At 42.6% G+C, this 24,942-nt stretch overlaps 3 protein-coding genes across 4 annotated transcripts; 1 reads left to right on the plus strand and 2 right to left on the minus strand.

Annotated features, from left to right (window-relative positions):
• Window positions 1-2,181: 2,181 nt before the first annotated feature.
• Window positions 2,182-10,460, minus strand: frk (fyn-related Src family tyrosine kinase). Its single transcript, XM_062559467.1, has 8 exons — window positions 8,510-10,460; window positions 6,719-6,840; window positions 5,350-5,513; window positions 5,039-5,207; window positions 4,323-4,481; window positions 3,610-3,791; window positions 2,719-2,884; window positions 2,182-2,549 (listed from the first exon to the last, which is right to left on the minus strand). The coding sequence occupies exons 1-8, from the start codon at window positions 8,872-8,874 to the stop codon at window positions 2,341-2,343; spliced, it is 1,536 nt and encodes a 511-aa protein (XP_062415451.1). The 5' UTR covers window positions 8,875-10,460; the 3' UTR covers window positions 2,182-2,340.
• Window positions 10,461-12,435: 1,975 nt separating this feature from the next.
• lyrm2 (LYR motif containing 2) lies at window positions 12,436-15,750 on the plus strand. Its single transcript, XM_037449046.2, has 3 exons — window positions 12,436-12,666; window positions 13,105-13,245; window positions 13,825-15,750. Exons 1-3 carry the CDS (start codon window positions 12,622-12,624, stop codon window positions 13,903-13,905), a joined length of 267 nt encoding a protein of 88 aa, XP_037304943.2. The 5' UTR covers window positions 12,436-12,621; the 3' UTR covers window positions 13,906-15,750.
• A 163-nt stretch (window positions 15,751-15,913) lies between these two features.
• ufl1 (UFM1-specific ligase 1) lies at window positions 15,914-22,549 on the minus strand. Of its 2 annotated transcripts, XM_037449043.2 has the most exons (19): window positions 22,326-22,549; window positions 21,976-22,121; window positions 21,836-21,864; window positions 21,601-21,698; window positions 20,975-21,089; window positions 20,708-20,838; window positions 20,106-20,164; window positions 19,870-20,016; window positions 19,543-19,718; window positions 19,290-19,469; window positions 19,057-19,183; window positions 17,957-18,079; window positions 17,705-17,825; window positions 17,464-17,630; window positions 17,172-17,302; window positions 16,938-17,018; window positions 16,777-16,862; window positions 16,482-16,662; window positions 15,914-16,320 (listed from the first exon to the last, which is right to left on the minus strand). In XM_037449043.2, the coding sequence occupies exons 1-19, from the start codon at window positions 22,400-22,402 to the stop codon at window positions 16,114-16,116; spliced, it is 2,382 nt and encodes a 793-aa protein (XP_037304940.2). In that variant the 5' UTR covers window positions 22,403-22,549; the 3' UTR covers window positions 15,914-16,113. The 2 variants fall into 2 exon arrangements, 1 of the variants encoding a protein (XP_037304940.2); XR_009942800.1 differs by lacking the exon at window positions 15,914-16,320 and having other exon boundaries at window positions 16,600-16,662; window positions 17,141-17,302.
• Between the last annotated feature and the right edge of the window lie 2,393 nt (window positions 22,550-24,942).

Genomic DNA, 24,942 nt, shown 5'->3' on the forward strand with positions numbered 1-24,942 from the left:
GTACTAAGGCAAACAAGGATGTTACACTTTTCCCATTGGTTCAAGAGGATGCTGAAGTGACTGCACCACCGTGTGGCCAAAGTCAGAAATTACATTTATTTTTTTAAAGCTTTTATGAATTCATACATTATGAACGTTCGCCAGGAAGAAAATCAGTTCAAGTATTGCGTTAAAGGCTCTAACTCCTAAATATAGGTTTTTGAAATCCGTATACCCCTATTACAAATTTCATTTTGTCAATATTGTCTATAGAAAATTGTATTAAAACAGATTAATCCATATATATACACAACACTTTATAGTGTCTTTCATGTCTATATTGTCTTTCTTTTCACTTCTTGCTATCTTAAGTTTATGTCCAAATGATCCTGTGTGTACGCTATGCACCACTAAAGTACATTCCCTTTATGTAAAGTGAGATTTATTTATTTTATTTACAAAAAACAACACTACACAACAGTGTGAGATGTATTTTATTTTCAACAGACACAAGTTAAACCTTTTTGGAATGAAAAATTTAGTATTTTTATTCAGGCATTTAATTTGACACTTGAAACCGGAGAGAGCGAATAAGTGGTGTAAACATGCATCAAAACTCACCAGCTTTGTCATGTGGACATTGTAGTAATGCATTATGGTAGTCTGTCTGAGCACAACAAAGGGAAAAAAAACGTGAAAAATGGAAGAAGTCTCAGAGAGATAAATAAGCAAGAGGGAGACATGCCTTCAGTGTAAAAAGGTCCTTAAATAGACAAAGATCCAGTGTAAAAGCAAGAGTGACATTCATTAAACTTATCTAAAGTGACTTTCCATCTTTAACCTCAGACCAACCAGTGGGCTGCTACTCGGAGTGCCACCTAGTGGGCTGTTGGAGGTATGGAGGACACTCAGGTTAGATTAAATAAAAATAAATGGTTTTGGTTAGCCACAGAATGAGCTGTATTGAAATCTAAAAGTAGTCAAGAATGCTCAGTAACACAAGCAACATAAACAGCGCAAGTTCAATGGACAGAAACGTTGCTCATATACAGCAACAATATACTCTCAGGTAGAGACGGAAGTGTTTGGCTGGCTACGATTCCCTCCGATGCAGAGCCAACAAGAGTAGTTTCTCATAAGGAAGTGATAGGCGAGAGTAAAGTAAATCATTACAGTGGCATATTTACAGTATTGTTCATCTATTTATATGCAGTTTTTATTTCCTTCAATTACTTAGGAAAATAGTCCTCAGAATTATTTTTGTAGCATTATAAAAACCTGATAGCCTTCTGAATAAAATCCCCATCTCATCCTGTACAGTTATACATGTCTTCCGATTTATTATGTGACACAATTTCCAAGATTGGGAAGGTAAACAACTTTAGTTCAATCTCCTGTATGATATTGCTCTTTTCCTCCAAATCAATAAAACATTGAAGTAAATACCAATCATTTAATCGTACCATATATACAGTATAATTATCATAAAATACAGTAGGATTGTACAAACACTGTCATGTCATGGTTAAAATGTCAAATTAAGGTTTTGCTCATTACACACATTATATACAACTATTAGAGCATAAGATAATCCACCAGGTTGATACATTTGATTAGTTGCCCCATCACTTCCATGACATAGTGCTGCTCTCAGATGTTTTAGTAGCTAACAAAAAACATGAATAGGGAGGCATTAATGGTTTCACAATGGTCAGCCAATAAGCAATCATACTGGAAGTTCCCCACGTGAAACTAACAAAATGTATTCAACTAATGTACACTATTATGAGAGCAGAAAGGAATGACGTCAGTGCAGCTTTGTAGTGATACTGAGCTGGTTGAGACCAGTTACAGAGCCAAGAGAGGGAATGTTTGACTTCATCAGGAGGCAGGATCTAGTAAAAATCAATGCTGCTGTTGCTCTGTGTACATAATTCTAATGATTACAATCAGCACACGTCGAACAGAATGAAGCTCACAAATAAAACACCACAACTCTCAGGTACCTAGCGGAAAGAAAGGAAAGAATGTGCTCTGTGCGAAGTGCAGGGAGAACCAGTCTGGCCAGTTGGCCAGATAACCGCTCACCTGCACCGCTGAGAGAAGCCTCGTCCGATTTTTATGTGCTTCTTGGAGTTATGCTCGATATGTGCACAGCCCGTCAGAAAATTCCTTCAGCTGTGAGTCAGCACTTCTTTCCGGCACGGCAGATTCAGACTCACCGGTCCAATTTTTGATATCCTTCATGTCACCAGAAAAAAGGAGTGGCATTGTAAAGCACATTTCAATCTGTTGCGCCATAAAGACATTGTTGTACGTTGTGTTTGGATATATTGGATTTAAAACTTTTTTTGTGCTGTGCTAATAGCGGCTGGCATCGTCGTAGGAGGTCACGTCCTGGTCAAAGAAGTCCTCCAGCTTCCACTGCAGGGTCTCGAATGTGGGACGATCATGTTCTTTCTCCTTCCAGCAGTCCACCATGATGTCATACATGACTGTGGGACAGTTGGGGGGAATTGGCATCCTGTAGCCCTGGGGGACCCGCTGGACAACTTGGTAATTTGACATGGCTAAGTTTGTGGGGGAGGAGGGGTAAAAGAAAGACATTGAAGTTTAGTGTTTTTTTGCGTTTAGATGTTTTCAGACTGTTAGGTACCTAAAACCCCTCAAAAACACAGCGCTCTGGCTTTCCAGAAAATCCTAATCTACAACACAGGAAAAGGTACCCGAACATCTCACCTGGGTAAGGCATCTGTCCAAATGTCATGATCTCGTACAGCAGAATCCCAAAGGACCAGACGTCTGATTTGATGGTGAACTTGTTGTCGTGGATGGCCTCTGGCGCGGTCCACTTCACAGGGAATTTGGTTCCTTCTTTGGCTTCATACACATTTTCATTCTCTTTCTAGAAAGTGAAGACAAATATATATATATATATATATAATATATAAAGATCTAGTGGCAACCTGCGGGTGGGAAAGGTGCTACCAATGCAGAGCTTCCTTCAGGCCTTTCAAGCCAGGTGCCACGTCAACATTTGTTTTGTTGCGAGTAATAATACATAGTAACATGTACTCCTCAATGGAACATTTCTGAGCTTTTGCACCGCAAATAAAGGCATCAACTAATCCCATTGTACAAAACAAGCCGCGTTCTTTTGTTCATTTTAACTACATTGAGGCTGACTGACAACTTTATTACACTCGTGAACCAAAATGAATGCTGCGAAACCGGGTGGATTACTTGTTTTTCAAACATGACATAATATATGTGCACTACATTTTTTGAACATATTTTGCATAAAATAACGCTTGGGAGTAAGGATTGGTTGAAGGTTATTTTTTTTGGTGTTGTGTTTGGAGTATTTTCAAACAGATCAATGCATATTGTAGCCAAGACCGTTTCGAACAGTGTAAAGCATTAATGTATTTGTTTGTAATGAATACACAGTATTCCTGTCCTGTTCCTCTTACTAGTGGGCTATGCAGCCTACCTCAAAACCATGGACAAATAATGGATCAAGGTTAATTTTCCTATGAATACACTACGTGTATAATTGGTTATTGGGTGTGTTTAATGATGACTATGATTCATGCATTATACGACACCACTTTTGTTTGTCAAACCCACCATGAAGACCCTGGCGAGGCCAAAGTCAGCAACTTTGCAGATGTTGTTCTCGCCGACCAGGACGTTCCTTGCTGCCAGGTCTCTGTGGATGTAGTTCTGCAACTCTAGGAAAGCCATACCCGCAGCCACCTGGGCCGCCATCTCAATCTGTTGGGAGATACCCAGCGTGACGCCCTTATCCTCTGTAATCAAGCAGAAAGGCACATAATCAGTCACAGTCCAACCAAGTAATCATAGGTGGGAGAGAAAGAAATATAATATAGAAAATAAATTGTAAGAGGTGTGCACTACATAGTGAGTCAGTACGAAGTCCAAAATAAAGCCGAAACATTTTTACTAATGGCAAAAAAAAAATGGATGTACACGAAATTGTAACATTTGATACAGAAGATACCAATTCTCAGAGAAAAGACATAAGCAGCATCTTTTTTTTTAAACATAAGCTGAATGGGAAAGTGGGCAGAGCTGGACACTGGAAAAATAATTGCACACAGGGTAAGTGATTTACAGGTCACTGGGCTACCCTCTGGCACAGACTAAATAAAATTAACAATGTGAGATATGTGTAGCAGGGATCAGAGTTTTCAGTCATAAACTGAGACTCCAACATGTCTCTGCTGCAGATTGACCCTTGCACTGTAACGTTGGACTGACCCTGTCATAAAAGCATTAGCTCCTAATCACGTGGGGAGGTGCATGACTGCTTGTCTTACTATTGAGGTACTCCAGCAAGCTGCCGTTGTTCATCAGCTCTGTGATGATGTATATGGGCTCCTCGAGGGTACACACTGCATACAGCTGGATCAGCTTAGGATGCCTCAGCTTCTTCATGAGCTGAGCCTCTCTTAGGAAGTCCTCCGCATCCATCGTACCTGCGAGAGGGGAACTTTTTTATTTTCTCCGACATAATTGATACCATTATGATCCATGTTTTCCCCACACAAGAAAATAAGTTCGGTTGCAAATCCAACTGAAGTTACTTCATTTTTCATATCTTCAAATTAGGCCATAATGAATCCAACGATAGACATGAAATCCTATTAACAGGCGAAGTTTAGACTTCAGTGGACGGACCCAGACCCGGCTTTTTCCTCCACCGTGTAGGAGCAGTGCCGATCACTGATTCCAGCTCCTAAAGAACACAGACGGCATACTAACAGAGGCGCGGGCCGTATTACAGTGCCAGCTGGAATGAAGGAAGACCAGGACTACACGGGCAGAGTATAAAACCTTGCTGCAGTGAAATACAGCAATCTGAAACACTAACGCTTGGGTCCACAGTGAAAAATTCGTACCAAACAAATCTTCTGATTTCACCGATCACACCTTGAACTATTAACATGATCAAATGTTCTCATAAATTACTCAATGATGAATAGTACGATCCGGTCAAACACCTTCGGTGAGCAACAAGGAGGCAGTAGCATACCCGGTTTCAGGGTCTTCACCGCGACCGACGTGGTTTCGTTCCACCGGCCCTCCCACACTTCCCCAAACTGACCGGCTCCAAGCTTCCTCATGAGCTTGATGGATTTGCGTTCAATCTCCCAGTGGTCCACCGTGTTGTAGGAGAGGCCGTGAGTCTGTGGAGCCTCCATCTACACAAACGGGATGAGTTGGGCTTTACTGAGATGACAATGTGACGAATAGTGTGTAAAACGTCACCAAACAATAAAAGTGTACTTGAGGACCAGAAAGGGAGGGATTAATGGAATTTAGGCGATCTCTAAGCTCACTGACCTTTTTGCACGGCTCGCCGAGACGCACACAGAGGCCATCAGAATTATTGGTGTAATGCTCCACAAGTTCCTTCAGTGTTGCAAAGGATCGGTTCCTTGACACGAAGTAGTGACCGTTCGCCAGTTTCTTCACCTTGTAGTGCTTCACCCTCCCACTATCCAGCACTGAAAGACAAGTCAAACGCAGTGGCAAACTCAGGTTTTTTCATTGGACGGGAGGGGGGGTAAATCTTTTTTTTTTTTTTTTTTTAATCAAAGCCAAGGCAACACACGTTTGTCACGATCTTGCTTGATCAACAGCAGCATGAGACATTCTCTTGCTTATCCACACTGACGTTTTTTATTCATTTTTTGAAATATAGAGCTGTTGAAAAAAAAAAAAAGTGCTGCAGTGGGTCAAAAAAGACATGGTGTTAGTCAAAGGCCGCCAAAGAAGAAGTGCTCTTCTAGGACGGACCGAGTAGTTGACCAAGAGTGGAAACAATAACATACAGTTTTCTTGTGGTTATGTGACGAGGCCATGTTGGTATATTGCTACCAGAAATACTATTGTGGAGCATCAAAATGTAATATTTAATATGGGGGTTGATGTATCAGTCGGTCTTTAGATTTCTTTTCATTTATATCTGTAAAATTAGCACAAGGTGAATATTTATCTGATTCACAGCCAAAACTCAGTGAATTGACGTTGGCTTAGCGGCTTATCAACTGGTTATAATAAATTATCATGGAAAGAATTTGGTTCCAATGGGAATTTAAGTGCAAGGCCAAAGGGAGACGACAGATTAGAGCAGAGAGAGATTAATGACCTTGGACCCATTGATCATTGGAGTCATTAAACAATGCCTGGTTTGTGTGGATACTGTACACACACAGAGCCGCGCTATCTGGCCAACTAGCGTGACTTCATCTAAGAAAGTAATATTGATCGACATGAATGATCCAAGGGTGTCATTTTAATTTTCTTTTCCGTTTCCTTCCCATCAAGGTACAGAAAATTCCCAGATAACTTATGTAATGTTTCAAATTAAATACTGTGCCATCAAACAGGTTGTTAAGTCATTCTAGATAATACTTACAATCATGTTTACAAACTTGTGCAATTAGGAGATACACATCTATGTATCTAGGTCCCTTGCTAAATTTTCACACAATTTCTTTAATTACATCAGGAACTGTGTAAATATTTACTCATTCCGATACCTGTTCACTCAGGAGAAACCCATTTGCTAAATCTCCCTCGGGTGTTTTCTTTAGCCAATTTTTAAAGAAAGATTGCGCCATTTCTTCTTTCAAAATGGATACAGCAACCTTTTGGAGGAGAATTTCTTCAAAGCTTCAGTTTCCAATTCAACACGTGCGCAGCTTACCAGAAAGGGAGCGCTCCCCCTGCTGACTTTCACAATTTCGGATGAGGAAGGCGCCCTGCCGATTCCCTTCTGCCAGCAGCATCTTCTCGGCATCCAGCCTCTTTGTGTCGGGAAAATACCATCTGTAAAAATCAAAAATGCAAGCAGAAGGAGCAGAGCTGGTCAAACGTAATCCTTTTGACAGGCCCACAAACAGCAGTGAGCCACAACACACCAATGTTCATCATCATGACACAGTTACGCACAGTTCATTAAAACTCATGTCTCACATATTCAGTCCACCAAATGTGTACATCAAAGCGCCGCAAAAAATACTGCCCATTGAATTACATATTTCTTTTTTGTTTGAAAGGGAACATCTTATATTCATTGACGTATAGTTATAGGCATGTGTCTTCCGGTTTGGGGCAGAAAGTCAGACGGGCTGGCTTTTGATTTGGTCTTTACGTGAGATTAGTTGAAAATAAGATACAGGATGAGACCCACTTTACCCCTTTAGACCTTGATTATTTCAGTCTGTTTTAATGCTAAATAATTTCCTAACCATAAAATAAATTCAACATGCAAAACCTGTTCCGTCCATACAGCTGTATGTAGTACAGCTACATAGGCCCATGATGCACCAGAAGCTTAACTGACATTCTTAGGATACCAAAACTGATCTATTATTATTCTTATATTACGCAACCAATTGCTGATCATCCGGTCACAAGTCTGTGATTTTGCAAAACTGTGATAAAAAGGCAGAGGAATCAAGGCTATTTTTAACCCTTTGAACCAGACAGGACAAACCAGAGTTACATCCGAGGAGAAACGTGTTCCCATGAGGGGGAAAAGCAAGACAGCAGCGCATAACAAATACAGGTGGAACTAGTGATGTCATTTTTCCCCGCAGAGTGTAGAAGAAGTATGTTGCCACATACCGCACCAAGTGAGTTTGCAGCAAAACCAGTTTTGGTAACTTTCCAGAAGAATGTTACAGCTGATAGCGCTGTGGTTCATTTCCTGGTCTGTTAGAAAGAATTCCCGCATGTATAACGCTATGTATCAATATTTAGCGATGTATGAATGACAATTAGTGTTCGGATCATACATTTTCTGCAATAATCAAAAAATTAAATGGAACTACAAGATGCTTTTAGGTTGGCCTTCAAAAAACACCTCATCCTTGCTGCATTCTATTGCAAAGGAAACATGCACAAATACTTTTAAAGTTTTTATTCTATAAACAGGAAAGGATTTAATTATGAATTTGCTTACACGATTCAAAGTATCCAAAGTACCATTGACAGTATAATTAGTGGTCAGAACACATTTTGGGGGGGGGGGTTCTCCTGTGCCGATGTGAGGGTTTCGAGGCAGAGGGTGTTAAATGTGTACAGACTTAAAGCCCTCGCAGGCAAATTTGCGATTTGGTGCTTAAAAAAAATTAATTGAATGATCTACTAAGGTTTAAAATATTCTTTAAACATTTTGAATGTGTTTTGTCCGATGATCCTGTATATTCTTTGCCCTCCAATGATCAATCCACCCAATCCCTGTAATCTGAAAAAGTAGTTTCTCCTCAGTCTTCCTCTTTACGAGTTTAAAACCTCCAATGAGAATTATTAACCTGGAAGGCCACATCCCCCTACTCCCAGACAAGACAATAATTAACTCGTTAAACCCTTATTTACATTACCCAGGACAAAAACAACCTGTTCCAGGGAGGGGGGGGGGGGGTTAACTCTGTTTTACTTAAATCAGCCGTCACTAGATGCATTTGATAATAACAAACGACGGGCTACGTACCCTTCAGCGTCGATGCTCTCCACGGGCGCCACATAGTTGGCTGGGATGTACCCCTGGCGGGACGCGAAGACCCCGGTCAGTGCTTTGGCCAACCACCAATCGCCGTGACTTTTGTCGATGGCTTCCAAAGTGTCGCCCGCGTGGAAGCTCAGGTCCTCCTCGGTGCGCGCCGAGTAGTTGTACTGGGCGACGTAATACACGCCGGGACTCCGGGACGGTAAAGGTTCATCTTTAGGAAAGGAAGGAACTCCGGGATTTGGTATAACCATGCCTGGCCCGCCCTCGTCCCCGCGGGTTTCTTCCGGCTTTTTAAAACATCTCAAACAGCTCTCCCAGCAGGAAGAAAGCCTCTTCTGGAACTCCATGCTACGTCCGTCAATCACTGCGAGCCATAAGGTGTGCGGGAGCAGCGCGGAAGTGCGGGGAATCCCTTCTCATCCTCTGAGCCCGCGTTCTACATGACGGGGAGAAGAAAAGAAAAGAAAAAACAAAACAAAAAACAACAGGGGATGGTTTCACGGTGCCAGCAGGATGAAAAGGAGGCAACCGGTGACCTGGACCCACTGGCAAAGTTTCTCGGGAGCTCGCGCAGCGGGGATCACCTGCACCTGCTGAGGAATGGGGAGGGGCGCGAGGCGGGGAAGCGACGTCTGGTGCCGCCCTGGCGGTCATTGGAGAGGAGCGCATTCCTTGGAGGAGAAACTGATGCGTCACCATTTCTTGTGTAATGTTACATAACTATGAGATAAGTGTAGAGTTTTCCTGCACGGGAAAAATAAGGCAATATGAATTGTGGTAATTGTTAGTCACAATTATGAGTCATGGTGTGTCACGAGTACGTGGTGGCTCAGTAAACGGTTGTGGAATTATGTCATGGCAGGAACAACTATTACTTACCAAATGTATTTAAATGCTATTTGTGGTCAGCAAGCACAAGGTTTCTGACACATAATCTTTGGGAAATATTTGAATTATCATTATTTTAATTGAGGTTTAAATTGCTGGACCCGGAAGGTAAAATATGAGTAATTTACAGTTTTTCTCGATTGTTTACACACATTTTCTTAAAGCATGCCTTGTACTTTCAGAACTCTACACACAAATCAAAAAACACACACCCAATGGGAAAAACCCCTCACTACTCCTGCAAAATGAAAGTTTACATTCAAAACAATGTTATTTCTTCTCAAAATTGTATTTTGTTTTTAAATGACACACACAAAACATCATATGAATACACTTTGATAAGAACCAGTTGAACACTGATGTGCTCAATGTAACACACTATGTTGAATGGAAAACACTGCTCCATTCATCATACAGTAATGACTTTGACCTTTTTTTACACTTACTACAGACAGTACATACATACCTTTGTTGTAAAATATTTTAGAATATTGTTTTTATACTCAGAACACACAAATACACGGTAACAAATATATTTTATTTCCCCCACAAAAATAATGCACACAGTGTACATCCCAACCAACACAAAGTTGCACATTCAGTGCATACTGTACTGTATACAGTTACAGTAAAAAAAAACCTATGTTGCATCCTGTCTTCTGTTCCACAGCACCTCATTCACATCACAAGCAATGTTTTCCCTGGCCAAGCAGGGAAATATCTCTTAGCAGTTGATGCTTTTCATGGCTGGATTCGCCATGCTATATCTCCACATGAGAGTATGCATCAATTGTGGGATTGTATAGGACTTGAGGACTTGACTGTGAGGGTTTCGGGACAGAGGATGTTGCATGTGTACAGACTGTAAAGCCCTCTGAGGCAAATTTGTAATTTGCGATTTTGGGCTATACAAAATAAAATGAATTGAATTGAATTGACTTACTTGCACATCGTTATATCGCAATTCTTTGACTCTGTCTGAATTGCGTTCAAATGGCACCCTGTAGACCTCCTTCATCCTCAGATTATTTCTGCGCAAGACACGGTCCAGTGTTGATAAGCTTTCCCTATCAATATTCTGAAATGTCTCTATTGTTTTCGATTATTTTTCTTTGAATTTGCCGTAAAGTTATGGCGTTATTTTCTAGGACCATGTTTATGATTTCAGTTTCCTCTTCAGGAGGCAGAACACGTTTCCGACCACCTTGTGTTGGTAGTCTTTCAGTTCTGCAATACAAATAGTAAAATACTGTAAATATAGTTTATATATACTGTGCTTGTAGTTTAGCAGAATTGGTTCAGGGGGTTGGTGCATGAGGTACATGTTGTGGTCATTGTGTGTCAAGTACCAGTATTTGTGTGTAAACAATTGAGAGAAACTGTAGCAAGCCTCCTCTCTCGTTGGACTGGATACACTTGAAGTCCTACTGGTATTTAAGTACGGGACAGGCAAGGCATAGCTGGTAAGCATGCTTGTTTAAATAGGTATCTCTGCAACTTCACATAATGGATTTCAACATAAAAATTGTAAAGTTTGCCAGAATTGGTATTTAAACCTAGCCTTATGGTGTTGGTAGATGAAGAACACATGTCACTAAGTCCCATTCCCACACCTAATTTGATCTATTTTGGAATTCTTTGATACAAGAACAGGTTTCTGTCCTTACTTTCAAGTGGACAGGGTGCGAAACAATAGGGGGTTGTCAGTATTTTAGACGCATGTCCTCCAGCTAACAGGGCACAAAGGACGGGCCGTGTGGGATGATTTGGAGTGAGGGCTTACCGGGGGAAGCTTTTAGCCTGGTGGAGCTCACAGATTTTCCTAAAGCAAACTGACCAGTGTTGAGGCTTTGAAGGCCCTGAGCAGTCAGCACTGGCAGCCTCAGACATGGCCGCTGGGGAAGATCACTCAGGAATATTCTTTGCACTGGAAGGCCCCCAAAAGCTCTAAAGTTCTTCATTCCTTTCCAGGTTAAGATCTGGACTGGATCGTCTTTGAATAGCAGACATTACATCACATTGTTACAGCAACCAGATTTTTTTATGCCTCAAGTTTGTATGTAATGTTTCCTAATACCGTGTTTCTAAGATTGTGTTTTTGAGCAATAGCAAACAAACAAATGAATATAACTATATAAATAAGTATTTTATTTAGAATATTTTCTCGTCACAGCCTCTTTGATTACTACCTTATGATTAAGGTATGATGATATTCATGGAAGTTCCCCCATTTTGAAAGGGTTTAAAAAAAACCTATCTGAAGGAATGGTTCCAAATTAAGGGAGACGAATGAGTGAGATGAGAACGGGGTGCACATGCGCAGACTCTTAAAACAAAATGCTTTAGGTTAATTTAAAGTTACTCATATTAAAGTATTGTAAGATCACAGGTGCTTGCAGCCAGCTAGGTTGGAGCAGCGCATGAGACCTGACAAATGTTTAAAACAATATTGAAAAAATCAATAAAAAGCGTCAATGAGGAAACGATTCCTTAATTCAACAAAAACACAACCCAACTGAGTCCTTGCTCTCAGTTTCTCCTTGCTGCAGTACTTCAGGGATCAGGAATCAGGAATCGTTTACTTGCCATAATATGTCAGACATACAAGGAATTTGACTTGGCGGTTGGTGCATGACAGCACAACAATGAACCACAGACAACGCAGTGCAGGAATAGGATAAAAATATAGTGAAATATTTGCTTCCTGTAGGTTTCATTGTTGGCCAAGTATCCTCTCCTCTCCCGTCCTTAAGTCTGACTTTGATCAAGTGGCCTAAACACTTACACCTGGGGGAGTAGTGAGACCTTCTGGGAGCTATAGTTCCTTTGTTGGCAGCCTTCTTGTTTGGTGGTTGCTGCTCTTTAAAGGGGAAGTAGCACCCATCTATGGAATGCCGTTTTATTCACAATTAAATATATTAACAAATACAAAAATACATGAAATAGGCATTTGAAATACATCGTGAAATAAATAATAATTATAAATTATTTCAAGAGACTTTTATTTCATAATGGCACTCCCCTAATGTCATTCATTAGCTAATTATATGAAGCAATCCACTGATAACATCTCATTTGTATGTTCCAGTACAGTAGGTGGCGGTATGGACCTCATAGGAGACGGTTGAAACCCGATATTAAATTAAAAGAAGAAGAAGAAGAAGAAGAAGAAGCCATCAAAACATTGGATTCTGAAACGGACTAAAATGGGAGTCTCAAGGTTGCCGTACGCAGCGCTTTCTCTAAAACAAGTAAATACACACACACACACCAATGGAATGAGCATTTTATTTTATGTCGCCACGAGCTGAACTTGTTATCACAACAAAATCCTTTTAAGAATGTAAGCGTAATGGACCGTAACCCCTTTGCTGTCCTGCTAGAGGGGCTAGCTTGTTGGCTAACTTCACGCACGTCAGAGAATAGCTGACCACAACATTTTCTCCATCTAACGTTAAGTTAACGCATGAAAACAAAACATACCAATACGGAGACCTTTGCATGCCCTAATTTTGAATGGGTAATTTAGTGTATATGTCTGGCTACGATATCTAGGCAGTAAGCAACACACATTTCGTTGCTGTGAAATGGGTACAATGGCCTTTATTTTAGCCTTTGGCACTATTTTGTATTCGTCTGATGAAGAAAATGTATTTCAGCTGGTCTATTAACTGCCGATTCTTTGACAGTTTTTACAGAGACAACGAGTTTTGGGGATTTACAGAAACATGATGAGGACCATACGGAGGGTACCCGATGAGGCAGACAGGAAATACCTCAGTGACTGGGCGAGAGGCGAGTTCAAAAGGAATAAGAATGCCCAAGATCAGGTAAAGTGATAATTACATGACATACCCAGTCAGTCTTTTGGACTCGTTGCCACCAAGAGGTCATCTTTCTTCTTTCAGCTGACATGACGTGCAGTTATCATTGTCAGGGGGTACAGACAGACCTGCTGACTATGACATGACATTATTGTAGTCTGACAACGCAACTAGACACGCTGCTCGGAAATCTCTCTCTGATAACCTCCCCTCCTCTTGGTGTCGACTCTATTAGCAGAATAAAAAGACAACAGATCCAGGGGAGCCTGTAATCTGTTCTCCAATTTGAATTAACCTTTGGTAATCAAGGCCAAGCAGAATAGTGTTGATGTAGCTTAAGGCGGCCGTAGATGTTGTCTTGGGTTAAACCTGGCTGTAGATGTGTTGTAGAGGAACCTTCAGTCCAGTAGGTAAATCCCTAATATTTGATCTAAGGTGTAGAAAATAAATTCTGAACACATGGTCTGCTTACTTGCCTTTTCCGTAGCTTTCAAACACGTTGTAACTTTGGTGATGGAAGATCTGTAGAGACACCGTACTCGGCATACATCACTTTTTTTTTTTCTCCTCTGATTATTCATTCAGGATGCCATCCGCATGATGATCACCCAAGCCAACAACCATTTAGAGGATCTGCAGAAGTCTTTGGCTCTGGCTGGCAGTTAAATACTTGACCTACCGTGGACCGATCTGTATTCACACTTTGTGGACAGACCTTCTGATGATAGTAGTGTCGTTGTAAGTGACTGATGAGAAATGTCTTGACACTCGGCTTTGGCTGGACATCTTTTTAATGGATTGATGGAACTAACCCAGAGGCCCCATCCTGGAAAACTTTCTGTGCTGCTGCTCAGCACAAAGCTGATAAAACTCCTTCATCTATTTGCCAGACTTTTGTGTGAGCTGTATATTTTATATATTGTAAGTATTGAAAAAGGAATAAATTAAAATGAAGTCAGAACTGTCTTTTTTCCCATACGAGGTCCATTATTCATATTCTTATTGTTGTATATGTAAACAAATATCCATGTATGAGCTTCACTTCATTAAGCATACAGCAACACAACTGAATTCTTAATGGGTTGAGGCCCAAAAAGGGAATCGCGTTAGGAAACTTCTAGTTGATTAATGCAATGATTTGATAGATGTTTTTGCTGGCCACAAGTATTCTGTAGGACAGGAAAAATGAAGGAGAATTAAAATTGTAGCTGTCCGTTAAAACGTATTATGAATGCTCCTCATGAGAAGTGGTCTTGCATGATTATAAACAAAAAGTTTTATGAAGCCCCACATGTGCATTGTAGACATTATCGTCATATATTTATTTCTTCAAATTGTTATATAGAAATGTTCGTGCTCAAATAAGTGCAAACTGACATTTTCACAATGCCAATATTTAAAGAAAAATGTGCACAATGAAATGTGTATGCCAATTCAGACTTATTGCTTTTATCGTAATTTTTAAAATAATTGATCGTTTTAATTGTCATTATTCAGTCAAATTGGCTGTTTGTGTGCTTTTTTTTTAATGCAAAGGCACTTATAATGTTGTCAAGCAGAGCTGCAACGTATTAGATAATCATTTTGTCAGTAAACATAATAAAATAGAAAATAATCTACTAAACAAATTCTCACATTAAAGCAATTGCACTTCATGGTGTCACTCCTTAAAAATAAATGGTTACTTTGGCATCAAAAGTCAATCATTTTCTCAGGTTTGAGTGATTAATAACAACTATTACAGCTTTGATGTTAAATGCGGTAGAAACTGAAAGAATCAACATTCATAAAATGAAAAAAACCTCCTACTGTCCATTTCAGTGGATTGTGGCAAAGGCTCTCAAAATTTCTAAGGTTGAACTGCTGAGGTTGCAGATGTTCAGGAGAAAATGGCCCGGCCTCCTGGAGTCCGTTTGAAGAAGTGGGCTTAGTGGAACCTCAGAGTTTGTTGACCCTGAGATGAGGGAAACTCTTGAGTGGTCTGTTTCAGAAAGGGAGGTAACTAAACTTCAGGGTGAGTCGCTATGGTAACTGAGCCTGTGGAACTAACCTGGTCGGGAGCAGATTTTCTTCAATAAACCTCGAGTTTATTGACCTACTCCGAGATGATTGAACCAACTCTAAACAGCTGTTCTAAAACCCAAAACTCAGAGTTTCCCATCTCAGGGTAAATCAACTCAGAGTTGAAGAGAAAACAAGGCCCACATCACAGGTGCACTGCAGGACGGGATGGAGGAAACTGGACTCAACCCAAAGTTGGTGGGCTCTGACTCTAGATTATGCTCGATGAAATGCAGCCCAATTCAAAATACGGCAGAGGTTCTCCCTGTGTACATTTATTCATTGTTTATGTGACGGTCATATCATCGGCCTGAGTAACAGTTGAATAATGTTTTTGTTCCTATAATGATGCAAACTCATGTCTAGGTTTTCTTGCATTTCACCTGTATTACATTGTGCATCCGTGTTGGGTTATGACAATAAATTACCCTTGAATGTTGAAAAAAAAAAGTATACAATGGTTCATGTATGTCATAAAAAAGTGTTTTACCCCTGCTACTCACTTCTAGTCACAAAATAATATATGTTGAAAGCTCCCACAAAACTAGCTTTTTTGTTTGAAACGCAGCTCATTTACTCCAACCATCAACAATAAATAACTCAAACACATCCAGTCAGAGGAGAACTTTAATGAATGCATGAAAATCAGAACCTCATTGAGGATTTTCATGTCACTTTTGTTAACATGGTGACATCCCAACAGGAATTTCCTTTCAGTCCACATGGATAAATCACAAAAATACATCAGCGTTAAGAGTATTCATCTTAACATGTTAAGTCATTAGGAAGTCCCTCACTCCGTCCCCGACACGTTCAGTCCTCTGTGACGGACGCCTTCCCCTTGGACAGCATCAGGTCCTTGAGCTGCGGCGTCAGCGCCGCGAGCTGCGTGCGCACACCGCGGGCCTCCTCTTCCTGCTCCTCCGCGTTGTCCTCCTCCTGCAGCTTGCTGCTCTGACTCTGGCTCACCAGCTGCTTCACCACCAGGCTCTGGTAGGAGGCCAGCAGCTGCTGCTGCTCCTGCAAAGGCACACGTATGCACGCAAACACGCAATTACAGAGCGCTGCAGTCGGTGAACTGGATGACGAAGCCGCGGACGCAGTTTGCTGAAGCATTTGGACCAAGTGGCGGCACGCGTAGACACGCCTCTTATGTTGCGATGTATTTACACGGGACGTACCGCGGGTATTCGTCCGGTGAGGGTGCCGATGATCTGAGGCACGCAGCGCCCGGGGGCGTGCAGCATGCAGTGGGTGCTGGCCTGAAACAGCAGGACGCTGGCCAGGTGGAGGATCAGTGCCGGATCTTCCGCCTCTTTCAGCTGCTCGGTGAGAGCCTGGCGGTGCAGGAACAGCGCCTGTCTGGATGACACGCAGTTCTCCCGCACGTCAAAACCCCAAGAACTTCTAATTGAAACTTTTTTTTCTAATCTCAACTCAGGAAAAAAAAATCGATTGTGAAAACGTTGACCTTACCTTTCCCTTTTCTTGTCTCCCTTCTTCAGCATTAAGCCACACACCTCTGCGCAGGTCTCTATGTTGTTCAGGAAGTCTTCAACACTCTGCAGGCGACAAAGAGCAAAGGCCTTGGTCCAGTGCATCAGAGCAGTGATGGAACCGAGCAGGAACATACTCACTTTGCCGTTGAGGCAGTTGTGCAGCTTCATGAGCGGTCCTTTGGTCTCCTCCGACAGCTTTCCCAGAATCTTCACTCTGACCTGAGGCAACATATCAGAGATCTTGAATAAGTCCCAGAGTGCATTTCAGACACTGGCGCACGCACACAGCTCTTTGCCCCCCCCCCCCCCCCTCCTGCCTGAATGCTGCTATTTAAAGCTACCGAGAGGAGGTGCAGAAACGTTTCTCCCGACCTCGTTGGTGATGGTTGCGGGGTTCTCCACGGACATCATCAGGTCGGCGGCCAGGAAGTTGACCAGGATGTTGGTGACGTCGGTGCACAGGGTCTTCAGAATGTGTTTGGCTATGTGGACCTGGGTTTCATCTGCATGACGAGACAAACTCAAAACATTGAAAATAATTGTGGCGGTTCTCTGTGCTCATAAACTGGTCACTGTGTGTGGGTGACTTCAAAAGATTGTGTCACAATCACTCCGGAAAATCATTTTTGATTTTCGAGATTCGAGACACGGGAGCCGCCCTCACCAGAGAAGAACTTGTTGCCCTTTTCAAAGAGTCGGATGTTGTTGAACAGATTGGTGATCTCCTCCTGCAGATCCTTCATGCTCTGCTTCTTGTTGGCCCTTGACGGGGAGCTGGTGGAGGACAGGAACACCGCCCGCAGCACCTCCTGGTACGCTTTAGCTAATGGCCTGGGGACATTCACAGTGAGCGGACGTTCTGGAGAAGAGCGAGCCTGGCATCGGGACAAAGAGCCGCGTCTCACCTCACTAAATGCTCTGCCAGCTCGGCGAGGATTTCTTCGGGGCAGTCGCTCACTCTCTCCTCTAGAACGGCTATGATCTCCTCCTGCGCCATAAAGGGGGCGCCGGACTGTTTACTACGATCTTGGTAAAAAAACAGGCTAGTTAGTCTCACCGGAATACTACAGTTACCGTTGTCTTTAATGAAACTTTTAACAACCCTGAGGAGAGCTTTGTTACAGGCCCTATGTGTCCCTGTGAAGACTAAACTGTACTTTGCTGCGACGGGCCGCTCTCCTCGTCGCTGTCCTCGTCTTTCCTCCCTTTCTTCTTGGTTTTACGGATCCGGATCTCTCTGGCGTTGCCTCCGCCTCCTGATTTCACGCTGCCACTGCCCTCTGGGACACAAACAGGGGGAACAGATGAGGGCTAAGCATCTAAATTTCACATGTGCACGTGATGGTAAGCGGTGGTGCTGGGACTGTGCTCATTAGAGTAGTGAATCATTGTGCCTCTAACGCATGTATCAAAAGATATGTAGATGTTTTTTATTTTTATTTCTATTGAACATGTATTATCAATTTAGGAATTAGGTTCGACCCCACCTGACCTTTAATGACCATAAAAAATACCTGCGCAAAACCGACTATCATCTCAAAATCTGACTGGACTATTGTAATTCACTTTTAACAGGTATGACTGGCAGGAATATCGTGAAACTACAATACATCCAAAACAGCCCTGCCAGGATCCTGATGAGAGTCCAGCAATATGAAGACGTAGCGTTTACTTTATTTCAAATATATTTTGCCAGAGAATATCTCATGTAAATATATGTATAGAATATTCCCAAGTTGTTGTCTTTTTTTCTCGTAAACTTAGAAAAAGCTCCCTAAGCCCCTAAGCTCCGTATTTTTTTTAATTTGACCTACAACGCCCTTTAACAATGATTATCAACAAAATGTACTTTGAAAACACAAAGCATTTGAAGACATCGCCTTGGCTCTAGGAACTTGTGATTGGCCTCATTTGATTATTGAAGACATAAAATAAATGATTCATATTTCAGAAGTTAAGATGAACAAGTGAGGAAAAAACACTCTTTGCAGTGCCAGTGTGTATCCGCTACCTGCACCCCCCTCCCTCTCCGCCGGTCATATCCATCTTTCTAAGGCCACAACAATCACACGTCTTTGAACTGCCTAAAGGATCTGTGACACGTCACAGCGAGGTGTGGGCAACACTCAAATATGAATAATAATAAAATATGAGAAATTTCTCTTTAAACTGGCCAACTGGGGCAGACGTTTTAAAGTCTGCACTTGACCATGGTGTTTCTGTGTGTGTGGTCTTAAGTTGAGCAGGGCGGACCGACCTGTGGCCTTCTTCTTGCGCTCTGCATCTCTCTTGTCCTTTTTAGAGATTGCTGAGCTCTCCGTCAGCATGGATGCTTGCTTCAGATCATCTTCAGTTATGAGAAACACTGGATTGTTCTTCACCTCCTGATAAAAACACTCTACATGTTAACCTCCTGCTGGGGAATGAGGGAGACTGTTCAAAATGAAGATTAAAAAAAAAAAAAGAGACATGTGACCGAGACGGCTGTACCTTCTGAGCTTTCTGCTGCATGGCGTCGTCGAACAAAGAGAGGCAGTTGCTGAGGAACTTCTCGCTGACGACGACCGTCTCTCCCAGCACTCGGGCAGAGGACAGGACATTAGTGTTTCTCATTGCCTGGTTGATCAACATCCCGACGTCCTCCATGGACAGGCAGCTGGGCAAAATCGTCTGGAGGAGTGACAGCCACAGTGAGAAACAGGCGACTAATATTTTACCATAAAGCAGCGTGTGCGGTAAAGACCTGTATGTCGGTCCACGTGGCGGAGTTGACGGCTTCCTCCACGGAGGCCTCCACCTGGTCCACCAGGGTCGGACCCACACAGGCTGCCCTGAGGAACAGCAGCTTGCTGGACTTGAAGCGCTTTGTGATGTAGCTGGTGGGGTCGGGGATCCCCAGTCGGACCAACGCGTCAAACTCTGTAGGAGACGGATCATCGTGAGTGCATGCACGTACCACTGTCCAATCAGAGGCCACCTACAATCACTTGAACGGACAAGGAAACTTGTCATGGTGGTGAGCTGGTTTGCGGAGGTTGGACTTAAATAACGATAACTCAAAACCCCGCACCTAGATATCCATTCTGCTGCAGGAAAGAGTCCACCCAGGCATTTTGCGTCCGGGAGTAAATATCGGGGATGTACATGGCTTTGTCCTGCCGACCTCCAACTACACTTCCCTTTAGGCGTCCTGTATTCACCAGCTCCTCCAGGACAGCTTGTGACAAAAAGAAAAGCCAGAGCGATATCAAAACACCAAGCCGTATCACGCCCAGTCAAATGACCAAGTAAACCGCGTCTCCTTACAGTACAGGAGATGTTCCTGGAATCCAAATGTTCCGATCAAGCTGCTGACAGGTGTTGGCCTTGAAGGATAAAATAAAGACAGAAGGGAATTTAATGTCACATTCTAAAAACAACGCAATTAAGAGGAGCTTTAGGCAAGAACATTTTCATATTGCTGCATTCCAGCTCACTTAGAATGCGCAAAACATCCGACCTCCTACTGGTAAACTACAATGGAAGACCAAATAAAGTTGGAGTGTTGGGATCCCAGTCTCAGTCATCCAGATGTGTGCTCATTGCTTGTCCGGCACACACCTGTTGTCCAGAAATGTACTGTTGAGAAGATTCCTGTGCAGGTCTCGCTGTTAATGTATACCTATAATACACACCTATGATACATTTACTTCCATACATCATGCATTTAGTCTGCTTGTAGCCTCTCCAACTAACAGCTGGCCAGACAAAAATAACTTTTCATCAAGAACCCAAGGTAACATTTGGAGAGTAACTCTCGTACAGATTGTTGAGATACAATGTACCTATAAGCCAAATTTTCCCAAACCTTATTGCATGTGTTGTTTGTGCCGGAGGCCTAATGTGTGAAATGCCTTGGCGAAGCTTACCTGGTGATAGCACTGAAGAGCCCACGTATCCTGGCTTTGTGACGAGCAACAAAAGCCTGAGTGAATATGACCCCCCTGTTGTGCTGGTTCATTTCTCCCTGGATGAGCTTCCCTAGGCGCTTTGACAGCTCCTGAGAATAATAACATACATGCATTAATATATTGATTTCATATATTTATAGATATATTATATAAATATAATTCATAGATATATTACATATTAACGTCTTATACGATAAACACAAGGAAAGTTGCACTTTGACTCACCTCAGATAAGAAATCTCCCGGGAGGTCGTAGTTTTTACAAAGTTCAGCGATGCTGATCAAACCGGCCTCCTGCAGCTTGTCGTTCACATCCGCAGCCAATCGGTTCAGGTACGTTCTACGGGAAAGAAAAAGGAATCAACATACTTCAAAGTTGAACAAGGTTATCTCAGCATCCTCTTTCCATATTGCTTTAGCCTTTTGAATTCAATCTGTGTTTCACATTTTCAGTTAAGATATAACTGGTCAATATCAACAGCACTAGTCTTAATTAGTTTTAATTGTAACTATTTATTGGTTCATTTGATAAGGGACAGTGCAATTTGATAAAACATTGCTTTAAATGTGCAACAGTTAGCAAAAAAAAAATACATTTTTAATTCTCTATTGTTATAATTTCCGTTTCCTATATTTCCTTTATATATTATATTTTTTTGATCATATAAAATATACCTTTAATTTCTAGCCATGGAACAAACCAGATGTTCTTTCACACAGTATGCACTATTTTCTGTATCAGTTTCCTATAGAATGTATTTGCACATGTTTTACTCTGCTTTATGGGCAGACTGACTCACAAGGCCTTGAGGTTCAGCACTAGTGTGATTAAGGTGCAATTTAATACTGACTCATCAATAAGTTGTCCCAGCAAAAGATGGACCCTTTTATCCGATTTAGCAATTTCCCCTGCTCTATTTTCAACATGGCTCCAATCCACATTGATTATCTGAAAAGAAGTAGGGTAGAGAGAGAGAAATCTTTAAGAACCTTTAATAACACATTTAGAGATAACATGCATTTTTGGCATATGATAGGAATATACACACAGGGCTCAACGCAACACTTCAACTTGCTAAAACACACCTGCTGGAGGTCCACGATGTTGATTCGCCCTGTAAAAGACAAACAGGATGTATTCATTATCATCTATTTACTATTACCTACAGTTATTTATCATCATTTCTGTTGGGTGTGTTCCGTGCAACTTTGCATGTGATGCTGACCTCCGTGCACGTAGAGTTCATCCCGGATCTCCCTGGTGATCTGTGCTGGAGTGATGTACTCCTTTCCATCAAGCGTGTGCACCACATCCAGCTTCTTGTCTTGGACCAGTTTCCCAATTATTTCGATGCAGTTCCTCTCCGATAGCCTGAAGAAAAGAGGTTGACGTTACCAAATTGTGGCCAAAACGGCCTCGCCCTCAAATTACAAACGCTTCTGTTTCTGTCATCGACAGCTGTAAGGCGACAACTAGCTAGCTTAGCGGAGTTGACGTTACTTCTAAATGAAAGTTGAACGCTAGCTGCCATTAGCTTTACTGCTAACAGCTGCTTGAGGCGCAAACTGCTCGTACCTTTGCACCGTGTCCGCAAACTGTGCTCTTTGGAAATCAGCAGCGAGTCTTCGGATTTCTTCCCAGTCAGCCGCCATCCTTAAAAGTTCAAGCGTTTGCGATAAGCAGTCAGCTGTCAGTGGGTTTCCTTAAACATCCACTGTCAGGGAGCAAATTCCAGCTAGCTGGGCAACGAGACAGCGCTGTACTTAGCCACACGTCAACATTAACGGTGACGTATGACGGCGAGCCGAAAGGACCAAATCTCATCCACCCGAATAAAAGCGAGCAGAGCCAAAGATGGAATATGCGAAGACGACCTAGAGCAGGGCTATTCATTTGGCGGCCCGCGGGCCACATCCGGCCCGAAGGCAACCTCAGAGTGGCCCAGCCCGTAGTTCCGCAATAGACAGTATAAAAGGGAAAATAGGGTCCCGCCAGCGATATTTTTCCCCCACTATGGCCACGCCAAGACCCGCCCTTCAATAGCATTCACACACTACGATTGGCCAGGTGTCCGTGTACAGGTCCTATCCCTTGACTGCTTCGTAGGGCGGGTCTTGTGGTGGCCATAGTGGGATTGGTAATTCTGCGTCCCGCCAAAACTAACAAAATGTAAACAATGCAGAGCGTGCTGTGCCGGCAGGAGCATACATTACTATCAATATGTCTTTCTCAACACTGAAACGTAAAATTGACAATGAAAACCGTCAGTTTAACCCTGCCTGGACTGACAAATACTTGTTTATTTTACCGCCACATCCAAATGCCAAACCGATGTGTTTAATTTGTAATGAGTGCGTTGCAGTACTTAAAGATTACAATCTGCGGCGGCACCACGCTGAAAAACACCAGACTTTCCGCACCAATTTTCCCGAGGGATCTCAAGAGAGGGCTGCAAAAGTGCAGAGTTTGATTGCATCTTACAACCGGAGCAGTGTTACTATGGTACGGTCATTTACAGCCCAAGAGAGAGCTACCGCAGCATCCCTTCGTGTTTCCTGGATATTGGCAAAAAAGAAAAGGCCATTCACAGACTCTGAAACCGTGAAGGACTGTATGCTGGCCATCGTGGACGAGGTGATAAATGACGATAAAATGAAAACGAGCGTGGCATCTGCTATAAAAAACATACCCCTGTCAGATACTTCCAACAGTCGGAGAGTTGAAATTCTTGCTGCAGATGTGTATGAAACGATGTTAGGAGACCTGAGGAAAGCTGACACTATGTCTATAGCAGTCGATGAGTCCACAGACAAAACTGATACTGCTCAGTTGTGCATATATGTCCGTTTTTTTGACGGGAAATGCTTCCGAGAGGAACTGCTCACCCTACTGCCGTTAGAAGGACACACAACTGGCGATATAGTCTTTGGGGAAATTTCTGCTTTTTTTAAAGACAATGGTCTGGATATGAAGCGTGTGTGCATGCTTGTGACAGATGGGGCTCCATCCATGACAGGGAAAGTGAATGGTTTGGCAGCACGTTGGTCCGCTGTAGCACCTCAGCTGATGTCCTTACACTGCATTGTGCATCAGGCGGTGTTGTGCGCAAAACTAAGCGGGGCGCTCAAAACGACAATGGACAGCGTGATGGCTACAATTAATTTTATTCGCTCCACATCAAGCCTCCAACACCGCTTATTCCGCATGCTGCTGTCAGAAATGTCTGCTGAGCACCAAGACCTGCTTTTGCATAATGACGTGAGGTGGCTGTCCAAAGGCAAAGCACTGGAGCGTTTCTGTGGTCTCAGAGAGGAGATCATAACTTTCCTCCGCAGCAGCAAGCAAAAAAAGGCAGAAACGCACTTGAGTCGCATACTGGACGACAACTTCATGGCTGATGCCTGCTTTCTGAGCGACATATTCATACACCTGAATGATCTCAATTTGGGACTACAAGGCAGAGATAAAACTGTCATTGACCTTGTGGGACAGATGCGCGCATTCCAAGTTAAACTGGACCTTTTCGCAACTGATTTGAGCACAGGCCGAATGCTCCATTTTCCGACACTCCGCAAATACATCTCATCCCCCGCAGAAATCACGGATGTGATGACAGATTTCATTGCGAGCCTGAAAAAGAACTTTGCTGGTCGATTGGATGGACTTGTTCTGCCCACAGAGGTGGCCGTTTTTGCCAGAGACCCGTTCACTGTTGCAATAGAAGGGGACTTATCCGCCCGGGCAAAGGAAGTGGTTCCTTCCATTGACGAGGGGAAATTCACACTCGAACTTGTTGACATGCAGTCATCTGTGACCATGGCACAGGAGCTTTGCACTAACGGGCCCGCAATGTTTTGGACAGATGTCAACGTACATCAGTTCCCTAACATTAAGAAAGTAGCGATCGTCATCCTCAGTATGTTTGGATCAACATACACATGTGAGTCAAGTTTTTCACACATGAACTCAATAAAAAGCAACTCTCGTTGCTCCCTGACTGACCGTACTCTCCATCAATGCCTCCGGATTGCATTGACAACTTACGAGCCTAAAGTCACTGCTCTCGTTCAAAACAAAAAATGTCACTTCTCCCACTAAGTCAGCAGGGTAAATGTAGCCTAACTACATCAATATAATGTGGGATGTGTAAAATATGTTCCCTCAGTGTGCAGCTTGTGTAGTTAGTTAAAGT

This window comes from Pungitius pungitius, chromosome 20 (assembly GCF_949316345.1).
Source record: "Pungitius pungitius chromosome 20, fPunPun2.1, whole genome shotgun sequence".
Classification (NCBI taxonomy): Eukaryota; Metazoa; Chordata; class Actinopteri; order Perciformes; family Gasterosteidae; genus Pungitius; species Pungitius pungitius.

Excerpts from the sequence above, each read along its gene's own strand:
- lyrm2 (XM_037449046.2), top strand. The coding sequence starts at position 12,622 with ATGGGAGTCTCAAGGTTGCCGTACGCAGCGCTTTCTCTAAAACAA. Across the intron at positions 12,667-13,104 it reads CAGCGCTTTCTCTAAAACAA|TTTTTACAGAGACAACGAGT; the intron begins GTAAATACACAC and ends ATTCTTTGACAG. Across the intron at positions 13,246-13,824 it reads ATAAGAATGCCCAAGATCAG|GATGCCATCCGCATGATGAT; the intron begins GTAAAGTGATAA and ends TTATTCATTCAG.
- ufl1 (XM_037449043.2), bottom strand. The coding sequence starts at position 22,402 with ATGGCGGCTGACTGGGAAGAAATCCGAAGACTCGCTGCTGATTTCCAA. Across the intron at positions 17,826-17,956 it reads GAGCGGCCCGTCGCAGCAAA|ATCGTAGTAAACAGTCCGGC; the intron begins GTACAGTTTAGT and ends TTTTTTACCAAG. Across the intron at positions 16,863-16,937 it reads ACAACTGCCTCAACGGCAAA|AGTGTTGAAGACTTCCTGAA; the intron begins GTGAGTATGTTC and ends TGTCGCCTGCAG.
- frk (XM_062559467.1), bottom strand. The coding sequence starts at position 8,874 with ATGGAGTTCCAGAAGAGGCTTTCTTCCTGCTGGGAGAGCTGTTTGAGA. Across the intron at positions 5,514-6,718 it reads GGGGGAGCGCTCCCTTTCTG|TGCTGGATAGTGGGAGGGTG; the intron begins GTAAGCTGCGCA and ends CTTGTCTTTCAG. Across the intron at positions 2,550-2,718 it reads TGGACAGATGCCTTACCCAG|CCATGTCAAATTACCAAGTT; the intron begins GTGAGATGTTCG and ends CCACAAACTTAG.